The sequence below is a fragment of the Ambystoma mexicanum genome, chromosome 10 (genome assembly GCF_040938575.1).
Source record: "Ambystoma mexicanum isolate Mex_15411 chromosome 10, UKY_AmexF1_1, whole genome shotgun sequence".
NCBI lineage: Eukaryota > Metazoa > Chordata > Amphibia > Caudata > Ambystomatidae > Ambystoma > Ambystoma mexicanum.
Window position 1 is genome coordinate 97,642,720 of NC_090932.1, and position 27,701 is coordinate 97,670,420.

General features: G+C 46.1%; 1 protein-coding gene across 1 annotated transcript in view; it reads right to left on the reverse strand.

The window, feature by feature from the left end:
- PSMD1 (proteasome 26S subunit, non-ATPase 1) overlaps positions 1 to 27,701 on the reverse strand; it is a 1,063,364-nt gene that overhangs the window by 996,188 nt on the left and 39,475 nt on the right. The window contains exon 5 of the mRNA XM_069617568.1: positions 24,774 to 24,979. Within this exon, the coding sequence (XP_069473669.1) occupies positions 24,774 to 24,979 (206 nt within the window). The remainder of the gene's footprint in view (positions 1 to 24,773; positions 24,980 to 27,701) is intronic.

Sequence of the window (27,701 nt, forward strand, 5' to 3'; positions counted from 1 at the left end):
GATTCACACATGGCATCCTTGCCGTCTTGCACGAGAGCTAGAAAACCATCCTGTTCTTCCCCTTCGGGAATATGCTCAGCTGCCAAAGATGCACAATTCCACAGAGTATGAGTGAATCTCGCCAAGGAACAAACAGAGTTGGCTACCTGCAAAGCCATACCCCCAGAAGAAAATACCTTCTTCGCCCAACCATCAAAGCGCTCATCGTCCCCATCAGGAGGGATGGTAGGGTACGCAGCCTGCTTCGCGGGGGCCCGTAGCCGCCTGCACCACCAAACTCTCCGGAGTAGGGTGCGTCGACAAGTAACAGGGGTCACTACTGGCTGGGCGGTATTTTTTCGGAAGCAACTTATTCACTGCCAGGAGACTCTCCGGAGCAGTCCAAGCCACCGCCACCCTTCTTTGTAAAGCCATGTATAATGGCAACACCGGGTCAGTGGGTGGACCTTGGTCCAGGATGTCCGTCAGATCGTCCTGCTCAAAATCAACAGGTGGAGCAGACCACCCCAAGTATTCAATCACCCTTGACATGAACGTCTATAGGGGGATTCGGCATGTGTCCCAGGCGCAGGCCTGCCAGACTCCACCTCCGGAGAGGTGTCAAGACCGCTGACGTCATGCAAGGACTGACGGAGTTCCTAAATCTGACTGTGCCCAGACAAAAGGTCATCAGGGACATCAGGAGGCACAACCATCTCCTCATCAGATCCTTCCTCCACCTCCGAAATATAATCCAAAGGTTGGAACAAATCCAATCCAGGAGGAGGAACAGAATAGGGCTCAAAAACAGGCCTCACAGACTTCCTGAGAGCCTTCCTCGGAGTTTCCACAGCCCTCTGGGGCACCACAAACGGCAAAGGCGCTGAGAGAATCGGTGTCGACCAAAGCACCGACGGCGTCGACAACTTCGAGGCCGAAGCCCTGCGAGTGTCCTTCGAAGGCTTCACAGGTTCCGCCGGTCTCGATGGCGTCGAGGACCGGGACCTGGATCTGGCACGGCTACGGCGACCTTCCTTGTGTGATCGGGACCTCAACGCTTCCCGATGATCGTGCCGACCGCCCAAGCCCGAAGGCATGCGAGTGGTGGACCGAGCCCGTTCCCTGCCGGCTTCCTTCGAAGGCGCGGCCGGAACTGTGCCTTGCGATTCGTAAATCGCCATTATCTGCTGGCGGAATGCATCCAATTCTGCCCGCGATGAAGACTTGGAGGGACAAGTCAACCGTCTGGCGGAGTCCTCTGGCGAGGACAGGGAAGGCGACCGGTGAAGGCGGTTCCTAGAATGCCTCTAAGAGGCAGGGGAATGGCGGGAACCACTCCGAGACCGAGACTCCCTGGATTTTTGCCGACACAGAGTTGCCACTCGAGTCACCGGTCGAAAGCCCAGCGGACTTCGATGTATGGGACTTATAAACCCTACCTACCTTTAATTTCTTCTTACATTCCCGCAAGGCCTTAGAATCGAGCGCGCCAAGATTCCGAAGCAAACACGTTTGCGGAAAAAACAGAACTGAGGCTACGGGCGCCGTGCGTCCTATATATAACATCCGGTGACGTCGACCCTCGACAGAGTCCCTCGAGGAACAAAGTATCGACGCAGGACGCCCTCTTCCAAAAGTTTTCCGAAGCAGCACAGCTGGGGTCATTACCTGTCACAGATGTGGAATATACGTCGGAGGACACAATCCCCTCGAAATCAAGTTTATGCTCCTCAATATGTGTAGCTACTTCCACAGTGTGTTTTAGTAACAATCTTGTATTTAGCAACATGAATTTCAATTTACAGGAGGGAGAAGGCCCAACTGTAGTAGCCACTTTGAAAGATTGATTTGTATTTAAATCAGTTGGGTTCATTAACCAGTCTTTTATACATTCTTTGTCCTCTGTCCTTCCGACAAGAGGAGAAGACTAGATTTATCAGATCCCTGATTAACTACAGTATTCATGGGGACGTCTACTGCTATGGGCATCTGAGCGTTAAGCGTGATGGTATATGTTCTGCCTCATGTTGTTCTAGTTTATGGGAGCAAACGACCTCCAAGGATGTAGATAAACAACCTGCATTTTTCATAAGATAAAACACTCCTCTCGTTGTACTGATCTTGGAATATCAGGCTATTAGATGCTGATTTGCTGCCAGGACATCGTCAACGCCCATTATAAGCCTGTAGAATTACCAAAGAGGTGATGAAGGAAGAAATGGCCTGCTCCCTGCGACCTGGAGCAAGCCGGCGCTTACGCGCCTGACGTGTAACTAAATACGCAAAGATCTTGGTAGTTGTAGTTTTCAATCGATTGGACGCTAGCACGGCTCTCAAAAGACAGGGAGACCGTAGCTTTGATACTAAGAAAGCCCCCGTGTCACAAAGCAATTCCCTTAAAGTGCAATATGCGGTATATAGATCACAATTAAATATAAGAAATGGCTAACTGATTTAAAATAGTAACCTGCAAGACCTAAAAAGGTTCTCACTTGGTTTGAGTAGTTGGGGTGGCCCAGTCCTGTACAGCTTGTACTTCGCTAGGCAATGGTCTTATTTCACCTCCTCCTATCTAATGTCCAAGGACCGGGACCACTTTGACATTTGCTTGCCTTTATGGCAAGATGGGCCTGCTCAAGAGCCTGTAAAACATATCCTATGTGGTCAATATGTTCCTTCCAAGTAGGGCTGAACACTGCAACATCACCCAAGTATGCCATGCATAATTAGTCCTCCATCCCATTCAAAACATGATTTACCACCCTTTGGAATGTAGCAGGTGCATTCTTTAGTCCAAAATGCATAACCTTAAACTGGTAGAGGCCTCCGGAGGTTGAAAATGCAGTTTTCTCCTTGGCATGCTCTGCCAGAGCTATTTGCCAATAGCCTGAGGTTAGGTCAAATGTGCTGAGAAACTTGGCTGAACCAAGTGTATCCAACCAGCTCATCTGTCCTAGGTAAAGTATGGGCATCAGTCGTGGTGACTGCATTAAGAGCAGTATAGTCCACACAGAATCTCAACTCCTTGGATCCGGCCTTTGGCACTAGTACAACTGGACTGGACTACCCCATGTACTTGTAGATGGCTCTATGGTATACCGTCCTTTGATCGTGGGACTTTTCATCGCAGGGTTTTTTACCGCAAATTTATTTTCGAAAAAAAACTCAATCGTTTTTTTTTGGGTGGGGGTTCGTTAACAAATTAAAACAATTTGTGTAAGGGAATAAAATAAAAATGAGGGGGGTTTGGGGGGTAGCCCGCCCCCAAAAATAAAAAAATGTGACGGGTTTTTGTTCGAAAAAAAATTAGCGGTAAAAAACCCTGCAATGAAAAGTCCCGCGATTAAATAGCGTAGAACCGGCTCTATTACCCCAAGATCAAGCATCTTTTTGACATCTTCCTTTATGTGGGTTCTTACATGGTCTGATGTTCTGTAACCCCTGCTCTTAACAGGGAGACAGTCACCAGCGAGTATCACCTGCTGGCCCCAAGGGGTCAAGACTGGTGTCATGGAAAACAGGGAGGCAAACTGATTCAACAGAACTTTGAACTCCTCCTGTTGTAGCAGAGTCAGATCAAAGAGAGATGAACTCCCATATATCCATCAAAGGTTGTCCCCTGAGGAGGTTAGGTAGAGGTTCACTCTCCTCCTCTTGATCAGAGGCTAGAAGCAAAGCTCCCAGTTCTGGTCTAGAGATAGGCCTTTAGGCGGTTGGTGTGAAAGACCCTGGGGCCTCCTTAGGATTGCCTAGGTCCACCAAATAATTGACCTCTCAGTTTGCCTATAACCTTGAAGGGTCCAATCCATTTGTTCTGTAAGGCCCTCTGCCTTGTAGGTACCATAACTAGAACTAGCTGGTCTTGAGTAAACTCAACCATGCTGGCCTTCAGGTCATGCCAATGTTTAACCAGACCCTGACCTGCTTTCAAGTTATCTGAAGCGTCTGTCATCATGTGTGTCATTCTCCTTCAGAGACCTAACACATAGTAAGTGATTCTCACTGGCTTGTAGGAAGGAGCACTCTCCAACCCCTCCTTGATTAGGGGCAATGGACCTCTATAACCGGATGACCATAGAGGAGCAAAGGGGCTGAAGCCAACCCCTTCCCGATTAGAAGCAAAGAGAAGGCATGGCAGTAGAAGGTCCCACTTTCTTCTAAGGCACTGGTATTCAAACTGTGGGGCACGGCCCCCCAGGGGTCCGCTGGTGGGGCCCTGAGAGCTCAGCATGAAATGTGAAGAAAAAAAACATTTTTTTTTTAGGTTGAAGAAATGGGCAGGGGTAGCTCACATGGTCGGGCTGAAGCATGAAACGGTCTCCGGCAACAATGAAAAAGTGGCCCGCAGTAAATGGATATTCATTCCTTTAGTCACAGACTGGACCTCATTACAACTATGGCGGTACGGTAACAATGGTGTTGGTAAGATACCGGCACCGTTGCTACCGTACCGCCACAGTACGAGTTGTGCTCACGGGTGCCTGACAGCCCGCCAGGTCTGACCCGTCAGGCTGTGCGGCACCCGCGAGCACAGCTTGTCGGATGCACCGTTCTTAACGGTGCCGGTGCAGCCGAGCTCACAATTCCCATTGAACCCTATGGGGCTCAAATGGCAATGGGGATCTACCGATACCGGCAACTGCGAAAAGGCAATTACCAGGTCCGCCTAACTCGGCATGACCCGGTAATTGCCCATTTGCGGGTGCCGGACCCAGATGCAACTCCGGCAGCAGCCGTGCCGGTTTTACCGGAACAGCTACCGCCAGGGTTGTAGTGAGGCCCACTTTTTCAATAGTACCCAACGGGGTGCTTTGTATTAAAAAGTAAGTAAACTGATATATATTCAGCAACAATGGTCAAAATTACTAACTGCATAGTGAAGTAACCCATCATACTGGCCCACATTGGCCAAAATGGTGGCCCATTTTGACTGGCCCGCAATAGCATTTTACATTTTTGGTACAGGCATTGCCCTATAGACCAGTCCGAGCCCGACGGCTCATCCATAATGGCAAGGGGGCGTCCACCTAGTGGCTCGTCATCTATTATGGAGGAGCTAAGGAGCCAGCTGGCTGAACTGTCAAAGGGACAAAGTTCCCCAGCCGCACATGCTCACTGAGCCATGCAAGGCTGGGGCGTTTTGCTTTGCCAGCATTACATAGCTGGGACACTGCATGTCTGTATGTCCGAGGGGGTGCTCCTGCGCCTCCTCGTACATACGGACAAAGCAGCCTGGAGCAGGGCATTTCAGCACCCATACGCAGGCCAATGCAAAAAGTACGTTTATGTTCATTTTTTTTTTATTTAAACAGGGGTATGGATGCATGTAAGCTTATGTTATGAGTGAGTATATGGTGATGGATGCTCGTGTGAATGATAGAGGGACTGCTGTATGAATGTGCAGCGCCTTGCATACACACATCATGTTGATTGTGTTAGGCCCAGTGGGGACCAAGGGACAGGGATGTTATCTTTTTACTGGACATCTACCATAGATGTCCAGTAAAAAATGTCATGTCTGCCCCCTGGATACCCCCAGCGCCAATTGCAAACTGTTTGGCTATTTACCCATTTTATTGTTAAAAGTATGCTCTACAATGCAACATTTTAACCCATTATTTAAAAAAAAATTCATGGGGGGAAACGCCCCCCACCCCCGAACTCCCCTTTATTGGTTCAGTCTCCCTCACTATACTCAGTCGCTATGGCATTTTTGGGGGAAATAGTTATGCCCCTCCACTTTAAAAAAATCACCAGCCGCCACTGGCCCTCAGACTGTGTTGGGCACTGGATGGGGGGAACCCAGGAACTATGGTGGGAGCACAATGGCCGGGAACCATGGAATAGTGGTGGGAGCAGAGTGGGGAGAGCCCAGGGTGTGTGATGGGGTGGGGAGAGACCAGGGACTGGGTAGAAGTGGGATGAGGGAGCCCAGCGACTGTGATGGGAGCAGGTGACGGCGCGCAATACATACTGTCCATTTGGAATTTCTGGGGGGGTCCCGGCCTGCCCAAATTCTGCTCAGGGGGGCCCCGGCCAAAAAAGTCTGAAGATCACTGTTCTAAGGGGTTCCTCTAAAGCACCTATCATGCTCTTCATTGTTCTATTAAACCTTTCCACCAACCAATTGGTCTGGAGATGGTAGGCTGTAGAAAACGTGTAGGTCAAGGCTGTAGAAAACGTGTAGGTCACTCCACAGTTTTTCCACATAGTCTGCATGTAGTGGACATAGAATTGGTCCCTGTGTCTGAGATAACCTCCTTAGCAACACCTACCCTGGTAAAAATACCAAGGAGGGTCTTAGCCACTGCCTGAGCAGTAACAATTCTCATAGGTATTGCTTCAGGATACCCGTTAGCATGGTCTACCACAACCAATATAAATCGGTTGCCTGAAGATGTGGGAGGGTTTAGGGGACAGACAACGTCAATCCCTGCCCTCTCAAAAGCTACTCCCACCACTGGGAGAGGTACCAAGGGTGCCACGTTCTTGGCTGCACTCTTGCCAGAAGTTTGACAAGTGTGAGAGCTTCTACAGAAGGTATCTACATCAGACCCCATCTTAGGCCAGAAGAAATACAGAATTCCTTTCCTTGGTCTTCTAAATCCTTACTTGACCACCTAAAGGAATCTCATGGGCTAACTGTAGAAACTGAGGTCTCACCTCCTGAGGCACTACAAGTCCTCTGTAGTCCCCTGGGGTCGACTAGAGGCTCACTGTAAAGGAGGCCATCCTCCCAGTACAGCCTGTGTTTCCCTGGCTCTTGCCTTCCAGCTGGGAAGCTGCCTGTTGGCGAAGTCCTTCAAGAGTAGGACACTCTTTGACCTCTGCTGAAGTCTGCCGTACAGGGGCCACCTTCTGCAAGCAAAGTCTGCAGCTCAGGATAGTCCTTAGGATCCACATCTCCAACAGGGGGAATGGCTTCTTCCAGCTCTGTGTCACCAGTAGCTGGTTCACCATCTTCTGGTTGCTCCTCCCACTGAGCCTCAGCTGGTGGAGGGGTCACAGGGGTGACCTTAGACTGTCCTCTCAGGGATGTCCTTGTTTTGTGCACAGGGGTGATACTCTTCTTCTTTCCTGAGATCTTGAGTTTCACCTTTATCTCCTCCTTCGTGGAATCAGAAGGTTGTTCTTCCTGTGGACTGGGAGTTTTAGATACTTCTGTAACTTCCCATTGAGAGTCATTCAAAGTTTGCTCTCTGGACAGTCTTGTCTGATCCTGCTTCCTTTTACTTGGAGGCCTGGGTGTGCTCGATACAACTCCTAGAGCTTTTAAGTCATTCCCCAACAAGACTCTCCCAGGCACCTCATTTTGTACACTGGCAGGTATTCTTACAGTCCTATTGTTGCACTGGATGAGAGCTGGTAGCATTGGAACCATCTTAACAGGGCCTCCAGCAAGCTTAGTGGGGCATTTGGGTGCCTTAACAACATCCTCAGGTTTGAAAAGGGTTTCATGCACCACTGTAATGCTGGCCCCAGTGTTTCTAACGGCAGGGGATTCCTGTCCATTCACAAGTACACTGTCCTTGCAATATTCTTTGGCGTTATCTGGAATAGAGTTATACACATCTACATTCTGCTGTTCCCACAGACTCGGGGACACTAAAGAAACACTGGCTGGGACTCCAATGGGGTCTTCAGCTAATAGATGAAAGTTTCCACTTGCCATATGAACTTCTCCCACAGGGATGAAGGCTAAGGAGGCAGTGTGAACCCCTAAAGGTTTACACTTGCATCTGGGATCCCCTTTCACATGGTCAGTTGACCCACAAACAGAACATTTTCCAAATGTTTTGACAAATGGGGGCTTCTGCTGTTCCTCCCTCTGGTTTAGCCCCGGAGGTTTCACTAGACTGACCTGGTTTCCCAAATGGCTTACCCTTCTTATGTTTGTGGCCCTCTTTTGGGTGGGAGGTTTTAGAATTCTCCATCTTTCTTGTGCTGCTTCCCCTCATCCTTTTCATGAGTGACCCCAGAATCCTTGCAAGTAGCCCTGTTGGCAACCCAAAAGTCAGCAGCTTTTGCTAGCTTCTTGGGATCAAACTCCTTTGAGTCAGCCAAGTGCTGTCTCAGTTCAGGAGAGCAGGCATCAAAAATAGATTCCAACAAAAATAGATTTCTCATTCCTTCAAAAGTTGTACACTCTGTAACCCTTTACCCAACCATCTAGGTTTTTCAAACATTCACATACTCAGGTAGCCCCATGGGTACCATCAGTATTATTGAGGGTTCTTAACCCCTTAAGATACTGGGAAGGAGTTTTCCCAAATCTGGCTGCCAGAGCCAGCTTCACATTCTCATACTCCAACCTTTCAAGTTCCCCCACCTCCATTACAGCATCAGTTGCAACCTGGGGGGAGCCTAGACAAAAACCAAGGAATCATCTGATTCCCTGTGAGAAGTTTCACATCATACATACTCACTGCTTCTTCGGGCAGGCGAGGCCTCTTTGGATTGGAAGACCTAGAGGACTCTGGGAGGGGAAACATTTTCAAGAGACAACCTATTCATTTCAAGAGCATGTTTCATTTCCAATTCCCCGAGTTTGATTTCCTGATCTTTGACTTCAGCTTGGGCTTGTAAGCTTTTAAATTCCAATTCAAGTCTCATTTTCTCATGAGACACATTATGGACATATTATGGACTCAGTGATGGACCTTGTGGGGTCCCAGTGGATACAGGCTGAGGCAGAAGGGCATGCTGGGGCATAGAGGGGTTCCCTTCTTGGGACTCCTCTGACTCTTCTACAATATTAGAGTTAAACTCTAAATTATCATCCTCATTATCACTTTCCACATTTCCTGGGTTAGTAGGTGTGACGGGCCTACTACCCAGACTCTGATGATTCAACAAACTAGCAATCAATTCATTTTTCTTTCCTTTAACAGGGACATTCCTGACTTTACACATTTCTTTCAGTTGATCTACTGTTAAAATGATCAGGGCTTCCTGACTGAAGTTATCCATATTTGGTATGTTACAATTGCTATTCTAGTAGAGCATAGCCTTGTGAAGGTTTTAAGTTGAACAAAAGCAAAGCAAATACTGTAACAACTCTACAATAGATCCTCACCGCCTGCCACCAGTGTTAGGCAGGATTTGGAGCAGTACCCTTTGGGTGCACTACAACAACCTTATCCTCCTGGTAATAGGGACCCAACCTTTAGTACAAGTCTGAACTACACAGGTTGGTTATGTGGCTGAGCAGCCAGGCTCATCTCAAGAGGGGTCAATGTGAGCAGTAGGGGAGTTACAGAGAGATCCACAGTGACAAGTAACAAACACTTATACTCAGGTTTCTTGATTAAACAATTATTAATTTATTTAACGCTCAGTTTGAAAAAGCATTCTTCGGAAGGTGCAATTTATCAGTAACACACACATGCATTCCAAAATACACACTCTTAGTGTGTCAAAGAAAAGGGTTATAGAATTACACAAGAGATCACATAATTACTCTGAAGCAGGTAAGTAGTTTTGAACCCTCAACGCAAAGCAGATTTGACCCTTTCCTGCAAGGAAAGGTAAAACACAATGTCAGAGGAAAAGAAAGTTATTCAGGGAGCCAGGCCAGCCAATGTCAATTGGGCAAAAGTCTAGGTGAGCTGAAGCACTTCTTGTAGTGAAGTAAAGGTTTTGCACAATGTTTTAGAAGTCTTTGTAGAAAAGGTAGAATCAACGTAGGGCCACAAGCTGGGAGGCTTGTGAGAAGTAGAAGATGCAAGCAACTCTACAGAAGTAACCAAGACAAGTCTCAACTGAGATCAAGTAAGGCTACAACAGCAAGAGCAAGGACACAATTTGGCAGAGAAAGTCACTGATCTACAGCGCTTGTATGTCGGAAAGTTATCAAAAGTGCGCCAAGGCTGCAGGTGTCTGGGAGGTGTGGTTATAATGCCAGTATAAGGCCACTGAGAAGGTACAAATCAAACACGAGCGGGTCCCAGTCTCACTGCACCAATCAAGTGTACAAAATGAAGGTTGAAATCCAAAGAATTTACTTAAGTGCGGAAAACAGCCTGACACATGTTTTGAGCTTTGACCAGCTCTTCATCTAAGTCAACAAAGAATTGAAAGGAAATTAAAACAATCATAATTAATAAAAATCACGAATTGAAAGGGGAATAGCATGTCACACAGGGACAGTATGGGGGGTGGTTTGACAAGGTGCATTAAAACATGTTACACACAAGTTGGTGCGAGAGAAATAAGCACAAACAATAAAATTGATTGAAATACATAAAGGACCATGTGATATTAACAAAAAAGATCAGTACCGCATATTGTCGGAGTTCATAAATTGATGAGTGTTCAGTAACCAAAGGAAACAAAAAGAAAGAACAATAATGCAAAATTAAAAGATATGAGTGACTTCAGCAGCGCAATCAGAAACCAAGGAGCCTACTAAGTCTTTGAAATAAAAGTCTTGTATTGAGAAAACCATAAACCAAAGGAAATTACCTTAGCTTCAATTAAGGAACTTCTGAATGCAGAAAAATGGACAATGCCAGAGATTCTGATTCCGTCTCAAATTTCATTACAAACACTACTTACTACCCACGTCTTAATGACTCTGGATGACTTAGAAACGCAATCCCAAACTACTATTTCACAAGTCCTTAAAGAACTTGACATTGCTCAACAAAATGTACGTATCAAGGAACTTACCAGGAAATCTAAATTCTCACCCACATTTCCACCTGACAATATCATTGACACTTTTTATCAGGCGGTAATTAAGGATATTCACTCTCTGGAAGGTTTTGGTTCGACACATAAACGTCATGTCAATTGGAATCTTAATAAATCCGAATTTCAAGCAATTCAACAGTTGTCACGCAATCCTGATTTAATTGCCAAAGAAGCTGAGAAGGGTGGCAATGTTGTTCTCATGAACAGATTGGACTACATTACTATGGGCATGCGTCACCTTAACTCAGAAGGATGTTATTCCATACTTCAAATAATCCTTTGCAGGCAATCCACGCAGTGGCTAACCAAGTCATTTCAAAATGGCACAAATTGGGCTTGCTCACTGACGTGGAAAGACATTTTCTAACGGTAGATAGGCCCATTATGCCCACTGTGTATTTTCTCCCAAAAATTCACAAAGACTTTACAGACATCCCAGACGGGAAACCAATAGTCAGTGGAGGTGGTGGGGTGTTAGAGCCTATTTCCATTTACATTAATGAGTTCTTGTTACCAGTCATATTGAAGACTCCTGTATTTATCAGAGATACCATGCATATACTTGAAATTCTTGACAATCTTAATTTTGACAATGAATGCTGGTTGGTTACGTTAGACGTCAAAGCATGGTATACTTCGATAGATCACTTGAAAGCACTACAAAGCGTTGACTTTCTATTTCATAAATTTTCTGCATCTTACTTTGATCACATTGAAACCATGAAAGAATTATTAATATTCACTTTGCAAAATAATGTCTTTTTATTTAATAATGTGTACTTTAAGCAATTGATTGGTGTCGCAATGGGTGCAAGCTTTGCGCCAGCACTCGCGAATGCCTTGATGCATTATTTTCAACAGTCATTTGTATTTTCAAATTCTGCCCATCTTTCATTTATACATCTATGGAAACGTTATATAGATGACGTTATATTGATCTGGACTGGTACGCACAATCTTCTTCTTGAATTTGTCGCCTGTTTGAACAACAATAATTGGGGCTTACAATTTACCTCAACCTACAGTCAAACTCAGATTTTTGGGATCTCTCTATTCATCTAAACCCAAATGGTCTGGTAACCAAAACTCGCAAATCTACCTCTGTAAATGCTACACTTCATGCAGAAAGCTGCCATAAAAAACATGTCATAGCGAACATTCCCAAAGGGGAGTTTATTCGTGCCATGAGAAATTGTTCTCACTTGCAGGATTTTGAGCAAGAAAGTACCTCGATTAAAACACGCTTTCTCGATAGAGGCTATCGTAACATCTGTGTTAATCAAGCATCGGCCACAGTTCGTCAGCTTAAGAGAGCAGATTTGTTAGTGCCTAAAAACCGTGTCAAGTCACCTGTCACTAAGAAAATCAGGTTGATTACCAGGTATAATTATGACACCCATTCAATCCACAATATTCTGAGGAAACATTGGCACCTGTTACACCTTGACTCAGATGAACTAGTTACTCTTACCTTGTAACGTTCTTTCGATGGGATGTTCCTCCGACGTATTCCTTATCTTAGATATAAATCCTTCAGCTTTGCTGGGCTGGCCTCGGAAAATTTTTTCGCCAGAGGGCGCTGCGCGTCGATGATCGCCGAGTCGATGACCCTCGACGGCCTCCGTGCCGACGTCGACGTCATCCTGCCTATAAAGGCCGCGCGCAGCGTCCGTTGCTCAGTTCCGTTTTGTAGTCCCCAGTAATGTTTTTGGATTAGACTAATCACCTTGAAGGAGCATAGGCTGCAAACCCACAGGAAGTCATACTGCGGGGATGGATGGGAGGGTCGATAAGGAATACGTCGGAGGAACATCCCATCGAAAGAACGTTACAAGGTAAGAGTAACTAGTTCTTCGAAGGGATTGTGTCCTCCGACGTATTCCTTATCTTAGATAGACTCCCATAGCAGTGGTATTGTGACTGGAGGCGGGAGTAATAAAAGTTATGTTACCCTTCCAGAATGGACAGAGTGTAACACAGCCTTGCCGAATCTAGTTTCTTGACTAGAGGAGGAATCCAGGCTATAGAATTTGGTAAATGTATGTGCGGACGACCATGTGGCAGCCGCACATATATCTCGAATTGGCACCCCTCTTTGAAGGGCTGAGGATGTTGCGATACCCCTGGTAGAATGAGCCCTTAGATTTTGAGGAGGCTCCTTTCCTGCCAATTTGTAGCACTCCAGAATGGCTAAAATAATCCATCTGGAGATGGTTTGTTTTGTTATTGGAAGGCCCAACTTATGTCCTGCATAACCTACAAAGAGTTGGTCTGCTTGTCTGATCTTAGCCAATCTGCTGATATAGAAGCTCAAGGCTCGCTTAGGGTCCAGCCTGTGCAGTCTCTCTTCCTCCTTCCCCGGATGAGGAGGAGGGTAGAAAGAAGGTAATATAATCTTCTGAGTGATGTGAAACTCCGAGACTACCTTCGGGAGGAAGTTAGGCTTCACCTGAAGAACAACTTTGTCCTTGTAAAAGATTGTATGTGGAGGTTTACACGATAAGGCTTGCAACTCGCTAACCCTTCTAGCAGATGTCAATGCTATTAGCAAAACAGTTTTGAGGGTGAGAAGCTTCAATGAACAAGAGTGTAGTGGTTCAAAAGGGGCACCCTTTAGGAAGTTTAAAATTAGGTTTAAATCCCATAAGGGAACTTGAAAAGGTTTCGGGGGATAAACATTAGTTAATCCTTTTAGGTATTGTATTACCAATGGAATTTTGAAGTATGAAGGCTCCTCTGCAGTGCGCTTAAAGATTGATAGCGCTGCGAGATAGCCCTTAATTGTGCCAACCTGTAGGCCTGAATTAGCCAGGTAAAGTAAGAATGACAACACCATAGGTGTACCACAAGAAAAGGGTTCAATATTCTTTTCTCTGCACCAGCTGCAAAATTTGTTCCAACGGCAGCGGTATAGAGTTTTAGTTGCCGGCCTTCTGGCCGAAAGCAACACCTCCATAACATCATCCGGAAGGTCCCAATCCTTGTACCTCAACCTTTCAGACACCAAGCGTGAAGGTTGAGGGTCTTGATGGCTGGATGGAGAACCTGACCTTCCTTCTGCGAGAGAAGATCCTCTCTGTATGGCAGTCGAATTGGAGGGCAGATGGACATGTCTAGAAGGTCCGGGTACCACGTTCTCCTGGCCCAATCCGGGGCAATTAGGATCATGGTCTTCCGAAACCTTCTCAACCTCCTGATCATTTGAGGAATGACAGGGACCGGAGGGAACGCGTACAGAAGTGGGAACTCCCAGTCCACTACGAACGCATCTCCTAGAGCTCCTCTCGGGGGAAATTCCCTTGAGCAAAATCTGTCGCACTTCCTGTTGATACTGGTGGCGAACAGATCCACTTGAGGGGTTCCCCAAAGGGCGAAGATCTCTTGAAGGACTTCCTGAGCTATCTCCCACTCGTGAGAGACTGTGCTCTGCCTGCTCAGAGCGTCCGCTGTCAAGTTCTTCTCTCCGGCTAGGTGAATTGCCGATAGAGAGATTCCTTCCTGAATTGCCCAAAACCAGAGCTGCATCGCCTCTCTGCACAGTGGTAGTGAGCCTACGCCTCCTCTTTTGTTGAGGTAGTGCATGGCCACTGTATTGTCCGTCATTATTAGGACGTTTCTTCCCCGTACAGACGGCAGAAAAGCCTTCAGCGCTAGTCTGATGGCTCTCAGCTCCAACAGGTTGATATGTAGTCTGGACTCCGATGGAGACCAACGACCGCTGATGGTCAAGTCGTTGGCGTGAGCTCCCCACCCCGTGAGTGAGGCATCCGTGACTACTGTTATCTCCGGCCATGGTTGCCAAAACATTTCTCCTTTCAGGATGTTCTCCCGACAGGCCCACCACTGAAGGTCTCGGGCTACTTTGACCGGGATCCGAAGGAGATCTGTCATCCTTCCTGAGAACTGTGACCACTGAGTTCTCAGTGCCCACTGGAGGGATCTCATTCTCAGGCGAGCCTCCGGCACGAGGAATATGCAGGATGCCATGAGGCCTAGCAACCTCAGAAAGTCGTAGGCTGGGAGATATTGGGCATTCTGAAATCTGATGACCATCTGCAGAATATCTCGAGCCCTCACCTCTGGTGGCAAGGCTTTTCCCAGGGAAGTGTCCAGGACTGCTCCAATGAATTGGAGTCTCTGTGATGGTATCATCTGTGACTTCTTTAAATTGAGGGAGAAGCCCAGCTTGTGAAGGAAGTGGCAAACATAATCTAGTTGTCTCTGAGCCTGTTCCGAAGATACAGCTCTGATCAACCAATCGTCTAGGTAAGGGTAGACATGAATCCCTTCCCTCCTTAGACTTGCAGCCACAACCGACATTAGCTTGGTAAAGACCCTCGGGGCGGAGGTTAGCCCAAATGGCAGAACTCGAAATTGATAATGAGAGCTGCCAATTGCGAACCTCAGGTATCTCCTGTGCCTGGGATGGATCGGCACATGGAAATAAGCGTCCTGGAGGTCTAGAGATACCAACCAGTCCTGAAGCTGGAGGGCCTGAAGGATCTGAGAGAGAGTCACCATCTTGAACTTGTCCTTTCGGAGGAATTTGTTCAATTCCCGTAAGTCTAAGATGGGTCTCAGTCCTCCGTCCTTCTTCGGTATTATGAAGTAGGGGGAGTACCAACCCTTGTTCCTTTCCGCTACAGGTACCAGTTCTATGGCACCTTTCTCTAGCAGGTCTAAAACCTCCTGCAAGAGGAGCGGATCTGGAAGCTTCAAAGGGTTGTTCCCCGGTGGATGACTCTGAGGGATATGTAGGAAGGGCAGGCAGTAACCTTGGGCCACTGTCTCCAGAGCCCAAGCATCTGACGTAATAGCCTGCCATTCCGTCAGATGGTGAGTTAACCTGCCCCCTACTGGTGTTCTGTGAGGGGAGACCTCAGAGTGGTTTTGAAGCGGCTGATGCAGTTGCCGAAGGTAAAGTGGCTCCTGCTCCTGCGGGTGCGGCTTTCTTTCCCCTACCCCGTCCACCACGGGTAAATCTTCCTTGGCCTCTTTGAGCCGGTCGTCCCCTGCCCCTTCCATATGAGGAATAGTAACGAAAGGACCGTCCTCTCCACGATGATCCCGAAGGACGAAAGGTATTCTGACGGATAGCAGCTCTCAATGACTTGGCTGCTGCCTTGGACGTTTGCAGTTTCTCCAAACTGTCATCCGCCTTCTTTCCAAAGAGGGTAGAACCGTCAAAGGGCATATTCAAAAGCCTGGTCTGCACGTCAGAGGCAAAACCAGACTTCCTCAACCACGCATGCCTGCGGATTGTGGTACTTGCCGCCATGGCCCTGCTGATACTGTCAGCAGAATCTAGGCCAGTTTGTAGGGTCTCGCACATCGCATCTTTACCATCCCTGATGATGTTTAAAAATGCGTCCCTTTCCTCTCCTTCTTGGAGGCAGTCAGCCGCTGATGAAGCGCACTCCCAAAGGGTGTGGCTGAACCTAGCGAGCGTACAGGTCGCGTTAATAGACTTTAACGCCATGCTACAGGCAGAAAAAACCTTCTTAGCCATGGCATCATACTTTTTGTCATCCCTATCCTGCGGAGCAGTGGGGTATGCAGATGTGCTGCCTGATGAGGTTGCAGCCTGTACAACCAAGCTCTCAGGAGTAGGGTGTTTTGACAAATATTCAGGGTCAGAACTAGCCACCCTGTATTTTGTTGACAGTTTTTTATTTACTGCCGGGATAATTTCTGGCGTTTCCCAGTTTGTCAAAATCCTTCTCTGTAGAGCAGAGTGAAATGGAACCACAGGATCCTCCTGTGGGCCCTTGTCCAGTATGTCAGTGAGGTCATCCTGCTGAAAGGCAGGAGAAGGTGCAGACCAACCCATAAATTCTATGATTCTAGACATCAGAGCTCTATATGGAGTCTCCGCATGTTCTCCTGGGTCTGGTTTGATAAATTCTGCTTCAGGAGAAGTGTCCAAGCCACTAGCTTCCTGAAGTGCATCCTGAAGATTTTTTAATCTTCCTTCCTCAGAGGCGAAAGTCTCTGGCTCTGGTGATGTGGTCCTCTGTAAATCAATATCTTGGTCTGAATCCTCCCTTTCCTCAAAAATCGAGGTTAAAGGGGGATACATTGGTTTTTGGAATGGTATAAACCCCATTTCCAATGCAGAAGGAGCCATCATCACAGGCCTTGAAAACGTCGATGTCGTCGACACCGACGTGAAAGTACTCGAAGGCGCCGTGAAAAGCGTCGAGAAATGTGTACTAGGCCTCGAAGAACTCGAAAGGATCGGAGTCCTGCTCGAGAACGACGTCGACGTTCTCGGCGTCGAGTCGGAGGTCTTTTGTCTAACCGTTGGCTGTGGAGTAGCCGTGGTTCTTTCCTTCACCGGCGTCGATATCGGCGTCGACGTCGGCGTCGACTCGATCGACTGATGCGCCGATGAATCCTTCGACAACGGCGTCGATGGCGCCGACCTCTGTTTCGAAGGAGTTTTCGACGATGGCGTCGATGATGCTTTATCTCCCGATGGCTCGAGGCGCTTTCGGGTTGACTTTTCCGCCGGGTACTGCGACTCGCGGCGTTTAGATTTTTTGGGTTTTTTACCCGGGGTATCACCCTCAGCTGTCTTCGAGGGGGACGAGGCCGCTTTCTCGAAGACGCTTAGCATCTTTTTCCTGAATTCCTCCCACTCAGCTTGCGAGCTGCGTTTTGTGGGGCAATGAACTCTCTCAGGAGAACTCGACGAAGATGACGAAGGGGATCTCCTACGTCTCTTCTTCGAGTGTCTCGATGTCGACGAGTGGTGGGAGCCACTTCGTGATCTAGATCGAGAGTGTTTTTTATGGTGAGGAGACGAACGTCTCGACTCTACCGAAGAAGCTTTCGAGGAAGTTAAAGTTGACCTACCTCTCTCGAGCTTCCCCCTACGCTCCTTCAAGGCTTTCGCCGTCATGGAAAGGCATTCCTCACACTCCGAACTCTGGTGCGTGATTCCCAGACACCACAAACAGACCCTGTGAGGGTCCGTCAACGACATTTTCTTCCCGCAGTCTCGGCACTTTTTGAAACCGGACCGAGGGGTCGTCGGGTCGGAGGAGGATGCCATCGATATCGAGGTAAATAGTAGTTATTATATACGTTATCTTGACGAGAACTGAGCAACGGTGTTCCGAGGCACAACGAAGCGCGGAAAAACGGAACTGAGCAACGGACGCTGCGCGCGGCCTTTATAGGCAGGATGACGTCGACGTCGGCACGGAGGCCGTCGAGGGTCATCGACTCGGCGATCATCGACGCGCAGCGCCCTCTGGCGAAAAAATTTTCCGAGGCCAGCCCAGCAAAGCTGAAGGATTTATATCTAAGATAAGGAATACGTCGGAGGACACAATCCCTTCGAAATAGCCAATTGGCTGGATCCCAATGCTAGTATAACATATAGTAAAGGCAAGTACCTTCAGAATAAAGTTTGATCTTCATTTATGAATATGCCAACTTCGCCCACGACTTGGTTGCACTCTGCAAGAGTTAAAGGCTTCCACAAATGCGCAGGATGCAACATGTGTAAAATTACATTTGAAACATCACTGGTCTCCTTTGGTCCACGAGGTGATCACTAAATCCAGTCATTTATCAACTGTAATTCCACATTTGTAGTGTACTGCATTATTTGTATCTGTGGCCTTAAATATATTGGAAGCACTATTAGACCGCTCAAGATTCGGATTCATGAACATCTGGCTACCATTGGTAGTCAGGATGCGAAATATCCCCCTCACCAACCACTGGCAAAATTGGACTGTAAGGATGATATTCGTTTTGTGGGATTATGTAAAGTAACATTGCCACCTCTAATCGAACTTTGAAATTACGACAATTGGAAGCTAAATTAATATGTAAATATAGAACTGCATACCACAGACTAAATTTGGATCATGAACATGCTACCTTTCTTTAAATCATTGTTGATCTATTGTTTATGTTAACTGGTGCCATTTTATCTCTCAGTATGAGTGGTTTTCCATGCTTATAATGGTGTCGACTTCCAGCAGTGCACTCTCAAACAGTGCCTTCAGTGCTAAATGGGGTCACACCCTTTCCCTATGACCCCCTTTTAAAAATACCCCCCCTTGTGGTTTTAGTCCTAATTTGGTATTTCCTCTTATTTTATTCTCAGGATTGTCCTATTAGATTTATGAGCGCGGAACTGCATTCAAAATGTTCCTAATTTGTTTTTCTCACAATGGTAATTTGACGGCTTTGATTTTTACAAATTACTTTTCTATCATTGCAAGTTGTAATTTGTAAATTGATTTGGTAACCTATTTAGCTCTTTACTGTCTTTTTCCAGTAAGCATTATTGCGCTCAAGCTACGCTGGCCATCTCATTCTAATCTTTCTTTCCAACTCACCCAACATGGCGGCCTGAATGTAGTCACTATGTGCACAAACCACGTTCCACCTCTTACTGCCTCCTTCTGGAGGATGTGTTTTTAAGTCTCATCTCTATCTCCATCTCGCGGCTCTCGCGCTGGAATCCTTGTTGTCATTTTCCTACGGCCGCCAAGGTAAGACATTCTTGCACGTTCTCCGTGTGCTATCAAGATACAATTCCAGCTCATTATACATGTAGAGCATTTAATTAAGCAATCAATGCTTTTCAATTTATTCGCATTGTAGTTACGTGCCATGGTAGTTCTAAGCACTTTGTTTATTAATTAGCTTTTATGTGGTGCTGCGGTTTTCAACTTCATTTACAAACTTAATCACAATATAAGATGCAACGGCTGTTGCAAGTACGTGACATTGACTTTTTGATTTGTTTTCTCCTAATTTCAGCATTACCGCAATTGCGAGGCATTCATAGGTATGCATTTAATTAATTATTTCCAACGTCAATTAATTCACTTTGATTCTCTATATTTGGCAACTATATTCTGGTGTCTTATCTCGGCAGAATTAATCTCTGGCATCGTCCATTTTTCTGCATTCAGAAGTTCCTTAATTGAAGCTAAGGTAATTTCCTTTGGTTTATGGTTTTCTCAATACAAGTCTTTTATTTCAAAGACTTAGTAGGCTCCTTGGATTCTGATTGCACTGCTGAAGTCACTCATATCTTTTAATTTTGCATTATTGCTCTTTTTTGTTTCCTTTGGTTACTGAACACATCAATTTATGAACTCCGACAATATGCGGTACTGATCTTTTTTGTTAATATCACATGGTCCTTTATGTTATGTATTGCAATCAATTTTATTGTTTGTGCTTATTGCTCTCGCACCAACTTGTGTGTAACATGTTTTATTGCACCTTGCCAAACCACCCCCATACTGTCCTTTGTGACATTCCATTCCCCTTTCAATTCGTGATTTTTATTAATTATGATTGTTTTAATTTCCTTTCAATACTTTATGTTATCTCAGCCTCAGATGAAGAGCTGGTCAAATCTCGAAACACGTGTGAGGCTGTTTTCCATGCTTAAATAAATCCTTTGGATTTCAACCTTCAATTTGTACACTTCCTTGGCGTAGTGAGACTGGGACCCGCTTGTGTTTGATTTACAACAAAAAGAGGTAAGTTCTCCTACACTGTACAGTACCTTTGGTTCAAAGAAATGGTTCCAGCTGGCTTCTATTCCTGTGTGGCTCTGCAGATCGTTTGGTTCCTGTGCCTCAGTCGTGGGGACAAGAGGGAGGACTTCTGGGGACTCCTGCATCACAAAGGGGTGGTAGGCGACAGAAAAGGACAAACTTCTATTCAGCTGCACTTTGCGGTTTCAGCTCCTCGCGTCTCAGCAAATAGCACCACGCCAGTCTCACGGATACGTGGACTTTCCTTGCATCTAGGGTCCAGCACTCTTTCGAGGTGGCACAGGCTTGGTCAGTTGCTTGGGGGGAATCTTCCTTCAGCACGGGTCCGTCTTAAAAGTGATGCACTCCGCTTGGTGTTCCTCTCCCTAGCACTTCGGTTCCAGCAGCAGTGAAAGTACAGCCAGCTCAGAGAGGATGTCCAAACGAGTTCACTTTGGAGTGGATTGGTCCCACCAACTCAAGGGGAGATGTCGTCCTTGCAGGGCTTCTCTAGTCGAAATGAATTCGGAGCTTCAGCACAGCAGCAGGGCTTCACCGGGCAAACCAACCGTCCAGGAGTTGCAGCAGGCGTCTCTTCCAAGTTCTTCAGATTCCTTCGTCCAGTGGTCGACTGCCTTTCAAGCCAAAAAGCCTCGTCTTTTATGCAGGTTTCTCCCATTCATTCCACCCTGGCTGTCAATCGCACAGCAGGTTGGCTGTCCTTGCCGGACAGCCAGCCGGCCAATCACCTTTGGGTGCATTCCTGTAACCAAGGGGATTAAGCACAGGGATGTTCGGGCACCTCCCTCACTTCCTGCCCCTGCCAGATATACTGGAGCCAGAGGTGGGATTCACGTGAATCCCACCAAAGACAAAACAAGCAAAGGGACCAAACCTGTTTGGCACACAGAGTAAATCTCAAGAAGGACCTTTCCAGCAAGAAATTGCAAAAAAAGACAGGGCCATTTTGACGAAATGCACACGCATGGGTGCTTTACCAAGGCTGCAATTGCAGCCTGCTGTAAAAACACACAATGGCAGTGAAAAGTAAACCACTGCCACCAGCCATTAATTGTAGAAAGGGGGACATAAAATGGTTACACGAGAAACTAGACAAAGGGCTAAGTAACCCCCTCCAGCGCCCTATTGTAAGATAGTGTGCGCTGGGTCTAGAAAGTTACAAAATGTAAGTAAAGTCAATTTCACTTCACTGCTCTTGGAAACAGTACCAAAAATCAAGGTAAGCTCAGGATCTGATTAGATATTAGGCATTGATTGATTAGGGGTAAGCCGGGCTCCGAGTTTTGGAACTCTTCTCTGTGTTTTACAGATTCTCTATCTTTAAAAAGGCATCTGTGTTTAACTTTTGCACCACACAGCAAACTACATACATTGTTGCCTGGGACCCTTTGGGTTCTCCTTTGGGATTCTTGGACTATCCTTAAAAACAACTGTTCTTAAGGATCGAGGGATACTTTGTATCCTTCCTAAAACTTTACCCTATGAGAGATTAGCACACACCACCCTATGTGGAGTGCTAAGGGTATACCTAGTATCACCCTTCTCTCTGCTCCTGTGACTTTCTAGCCACTGTGACAACCCTAAAGTTATGGCTGGTGGCAGTGGAAATGTTCTACCAACTATTGTGCTAATTTTTACTGCAGACTGTATTCACAGCCTTGGTTATGCACAATAGGGTCACCTATGTTCTAACATGGTGGCTCCTTTTGTCGCCATGCCTTGTGTGGTTGTCCTTTGTTAGCCCTTCTTATACCATTCTGGGATGGGAGATCTGCAAGTGGGGTTTGTCTTTGACAGGAACCCTTGGGGGGGGGGGGGGTGGGGGGAGGCTGCCTAGGATTCAGTGTGTCTGCGAGGACATGAAGCAGGGGAGGAGTTTAACACTCTCCTGCCCTTTGTTAGCTAGAGTGCCTGAATGGAACCAGTTCTTACTGGGGGATTTGGGGGGGTGGGGGGTGGACGGGAGGACTTGGTGGGGAGACTGGCTGTCCTGATTGGACAACCACCCGCCCCTTTCTGTAAAACGCTGGGAGAGTTTGCAGAGGAGTGAATGGGAAAACTGAATAAAAAGGTGAGGTAACTGAGCCAGAAGTTAAGTTGACCACTGGAACAGAAGAGCCGATGCTCAAGACGACCAGAGACGCCTGCAGACCCTTCCAGTAACCGTGAAGCGACTACTTCTGTCCGATCCAGTTTTCTAATCGACAGAGGAGCTCCAAAGAGTAAGACTCCTTTCCTTAGGTTGGTGGGACCAACCAGCCACCCCAAGACTAACTACAAATCGAGGCATCTCATGAGCTACAGACCGTAAATACTAGAAGACTGCTGATCCATTTACAGTGCAACGTCTTGTCAGGGACGAAACCGCCCAGAACTTTGGTGAACTGCAGTTGGACCTCCAGAGGCACGATCCCACTCATCCAAGTCCCCGCACCAGAGTGAAGAACTGCAGAATCGAGGAAGATCAGCCGGGCCAAAACTGTGCTTTGTTGGAGCTGATAAAATGGTGCCAAAACCGTACACCGGCGTGGGAGACCGAAGACGTCCTTGCTGAGGGTCCTCTCGCGAGACTGCTTCCGTGACATCCCATTCAGAGTCCTTCCTTTCGTCACAAGACCGAGGAATCAGGAGACTGGGACCGTCGCTGAAGCACAGGAGAGAATCCAGCTGAATTTTCATCACCCACTCTAAGGTACTGCAGGGCTAAAGGTAGAATTTACCTTAAGCCGAATAGTTGCTCCAGTGTGACGAGTGCGTGAGAAGGTGTTTGGGTGTCCACCCATACCTCTGGCCCAGGCTTCACAGCTTGTGTCAAACTGGGGAGCATTTCTTTTAAGTGACTGAAGTATCACTTTGCCTTTTCTACTGCTACCCAAGACTTTTGTACAACTCCTACACTGACTTTTGGATAGTTAGGGATTGGACTTCCAAAGCATTGAAATCCTTGAAAAGGGTTACCATAAAGTAAGGTATTGCTAAAGTGTGAATAACCCTTCTTTTCCTTCCTACAGACTTTGTCTGATGTGACTTTACTAAATGAATAAAATTATTGTTTATCTGTAAATCATTGCGATTGTGCCGTAGTACCGATTATACGGTAGAACTGTCAGTGTCATTCTCTGTAACAATTCTAACAGTGAGCAACTACTATTGAAGCAGTCACTTATGAAAAGGATTGTTATCAATTCCTGTGTGTGTTGGTTAGGTGAAATGAGTATTTACCTACCTGCTTTGTGTATAACAAACTGTATATTTGTAATATAACATTTACTGTATAAATGTTTCTTTGGACTTTTGTATTGAGTGGGTTCAGTGTACTTACCTACAGCTCACATCTTCCTCCTGGCTGTTCTGCCATTGTACCAATCCTCTGGGTAGTAAAAACGTATACTAAGAGTTGGGGACCTGTATACCAAGGGATAGTATTATAGAGTTTTACTTCCAAGTGGACTTTAGGAAAAACTCCCCTACCACAGGGCTAGCCCCAGATTTCCACTAAGATATAGCGCAGATACTCACCTATTCATCCGGGATGGATGCACATTCAGCCACCAATCAAACATACTGCACCCTTAAAAAATGTAGCTGCCAATCAATCTTGAGTGGTCACCACAATCAAACTTTACTGGGCTTCCTCCCGGCCAAACGCACATGCCGTGGACTTGCAGTGGATCCCAGACACCCATTCATATAACTTGCCAGATCGTGTCGTGGATGTCCTAGGGTCTCAACCCAAAGACTCAGGAAGGCAATGACCACCTATTTATGTCGATGCCTTCCGGCCAAATAAAGCCTCACTGGGGAGTTCCACTGGGCTTCTGAAGCAGTCTCTCCATTTTAACGGAGACCGGCAGGAATTAAACCTTTGATCCTGAAACTACAAAATTGGCTTCAACACCATGCAACCTTCCAAAACATCACACATCTTCCATCAACCAGTGAGTAAACAAAAGGAGTAGAGGAAAGCTGGAGGAAACGGATTACAGGGTCATTTTCATAATCTGTGATTTAGCAGCTCTTAGGGCACTCTGTATCATTAAGATACAACACGATAAAAACAATGCATGTTTCAGGCGGTTTATGTGATTTGTTACCATTATTGCTATTGTGAAGTATCTAACTCTGTGAATTTGCAACGGTTCCCCTATTATATCATTGTGTGATAGTACTTACCTTGCGTGAATGCTACAGGGGTTCGTGTATATAAATAAATAACTATTTTTATGTAACTTTTACTGTGTAAGAGTTTCCTTGAACTAAGTGTATGCTCCAAGTTGTGTGTGCTTCACTACCGTCACTACAGTCCTCCTTCATCGTAGACCAAGTCTGGCTGCTCAGCCATTGCTACCAAACTTTTGGGTAGCTCAGGCTAAACCTAAGGGGTGTAAACCAGTTCACTAAAAGGTCCGCTTTCTAAAGTATTGTCCCAGACTTTACAAACAAAAACAGACACATGGTGTGACCATACCAAAGTCTAAAGCTAAAGAAGAAGCTGGGCAATTGAGGAAAGTAGGCGAGGTAAAGTTGGGCCATGTAAGGATGCAGGAACGGCCAACATACCGACTCAAGGATGGTCTTCTCAAAGACATCGAGCCGCCGAGTCTCCAGAGCGATGCCAATGGCCTGCTTGTACTTGTGGTCATCCAGGCAGCGCTGGAACATCTTGTTTACTATCCCTTCCAGTCTCTTGTCAACAGCCTTCTTTTCCTCTTCGGGCAGCTCTGCATTCTCCACACACTGCTTCGTGTAATGGTCAATGCATTTCGCTGAAAAACAAAAATCATAAGCAGCTAACATTTCCATTTCACAGTCGGTCAAAAATGTCAATTAGCAATTGGCAGGCAGTCAGTACAAGTTTATATAAATGTTTCACTTTTCTTCTGTGTGTTCTAAATTGGAACAAACCTGTAGGGCTCAAAGTGTAAAACTGTCAAGATTGCCGTTTGTGTAATAACTGTTGGGGCAGAGGAAGTCGATGACTGCTTTCGACAAAAATTAAACTAATATTATTGCACTTTAAGACCCACATTTAATTGAGGTTTTTATGTATGGAGTAATTCGATTATTTCAGAATAGTGCAATTCAGATCATTAGTTTTGTTACTGTAGCCAAATAAATGTATACTTTATCTTAACAGACCCGGCCCAGAGGCATATCATGGGTTATGGGCCTTGGAAAAGTTAGACCTCCACGCATCTTTATGCGCACATAAGGTCTGAGGGTGGCATCTATAAAATTATTGCAATATAAAACAGTATAGAAGTTGCCTGTATACAAATCTACCTGGAGAGCTGCAGCGAAAGGATTCCTTGGTATGGTCCATATGGCCAGTAACATTGGAATGTAGCATTGTGAACAAGTGGCAGGTTTAACAAACCCATCGGCAGACTATGCTGTTCATATAGCCCGCATATTGTCCAAAGAGCACCCTCATTCAGCATTGTAAGTGCTTTCTAGAGAGATATCCGCCCGACACCGGAGATAAATAACAGAGTGCAACAAGGGTATTTAGCGAGGTACATGGGCCCAAAACAGCTGGTTCAGCACAAGGACAGTTCTATAAAACTATTGTGTTCTGTTTTAGGGTAACTTAATTAAAAAAGGAGGGGGTTGGGAAGGGAGACAGGCTTGGAGAGGACTAATCTGCCGGGTGCGTTTGCAGGGTGCTGGCTGGACAAGGTAGCACGCAGTGTATGCAAAGTAGAGGCTGGCCTCCGAATTAACATTACCAGCCACAGCAGCTGGGTGCAGTCTGGCAAAGAATCGGTGCAGCTGCTGGGGACAGTGTCCAGGCCTTGCACCCCATCTCTCAGGAGCAATTACAGGAAAAGAGGGGCTGTACAAGATGTGTGAGCTATACAGCATCATATAGACCATAAAATCCCCCATTTATCAAAGTTGCCAACTTCGACAGAACATAATGTCATATGTATCAAAGGCCTTGCATGGCTCCTTGAAGATTTCGTTTTTCAAATCTTTCGTTACACATTTAAACTATAAAGTGACAGGGCTTAGCTTGTGGCTTTAACTTCTGGCACAAAGCCAAAACAATGGTGAGACTGTAATGCCCTGACCACCTCTACATCATAAAAAATGAGGTCATCCTGAACCTAAGTTTTGTTTAAAGAGAACTACCAGGATGGCGACATTAAAAAAAAAAAAATTATATATATATATATATATATATATATATATATATATATATTATATATAAACACACACACACACACACACACACACACACATACTATTGTTCAACATCTATTAAATATCTACATTCTGTTACAGGATGTGGCTAGGAACCCCTTAAAAGGAAGAAGCTGTAGCTACTATCCCTTTGGGTCAGAGGACGGAGCACCCAGCTAAATGGAACACTTTGAGGAGTCCACGCTCATCTCATCGACCTCCCTGTTAACACCACCACGCAGGTTATCAGCATCATTCTGAACACCAGGTGATGGGAGCAGACAAGAGAACATCATTATGCTCCTCTGGCTACGTGAGAGGAATTTGAGGCTTTTTGGAGACAAACTCCATCCTGTTGACTTGACTGGTGATGTCCAGACATGTCACAGTAGGCCCACTTACCAAAGCACCTGAGCAAACGTTGGAAGGAGCTAGCACCTTCCTTCATTACCAAGCGCTTTAGAATTACGCAAGACTTTTGTTGACTGCTTCTAGGCACTACAAGAGACCAGAGAGGAGGAGGGGCACGTGGTAAGCTCTCTTACGTAAATATAATCACACACACACACAGACATGGGCAGGCACTGAAAGAAGGCAGTTATTTAAATATAAGGTGCAAATAACTATTAGCTGAATACATTTGTAAAATCCTATTTAGTTTTAAAAATATCAAAGCATGATAGAAGCAGGCTCTCTGCCAGAAGGAATGTGGCCTGCGCTAAAAATGGATCGCAGGGCTCATGCAGTGTTCCGTCACTGAGGCTGGCTCTGGCAGAGCAGCACGTAACTCAGCAGCTGTCTGCCAAAAGCCCACGCATGCTAAAAAGGAGATTTTAAAATACTCAAGCACACCATGAAGAATTCTAAAAAAAAACAGGTTTAAAAAATTACAGGGCCATATAAAAATATGAGGAGGATTAATGAGGTATGGAGAGTGACTGGAAAATATTTTTGTACATTAAATAGTCATAAGTAGCAAAATGAAGCTACAGTGTATTTTTGCAAAGGCTAGCAATATGTAAAGTAGCATGTCCTAAACAGATTGCCGTTCATGAAGGAAGGAAGAAAGACTGGAGCACCCCTTGTATGGAAGCAGGACGAGTTGGGATAAAGCCATGCCCATATCCAGAGATGCCACTACAGCAGGTTATGAGTATAAAGGCTCCTGCCTGGCACCAGGTTGCAGGAGAAAGGAACGGTTGAGGGACAGAAGAGACCGTTCAGGTAGCAGAGTTCTTTGCTACTATCCTCATTTCTGTAAAGAATACATTTGTTATCCTAGCAAGATAGACTCTTGGCCAT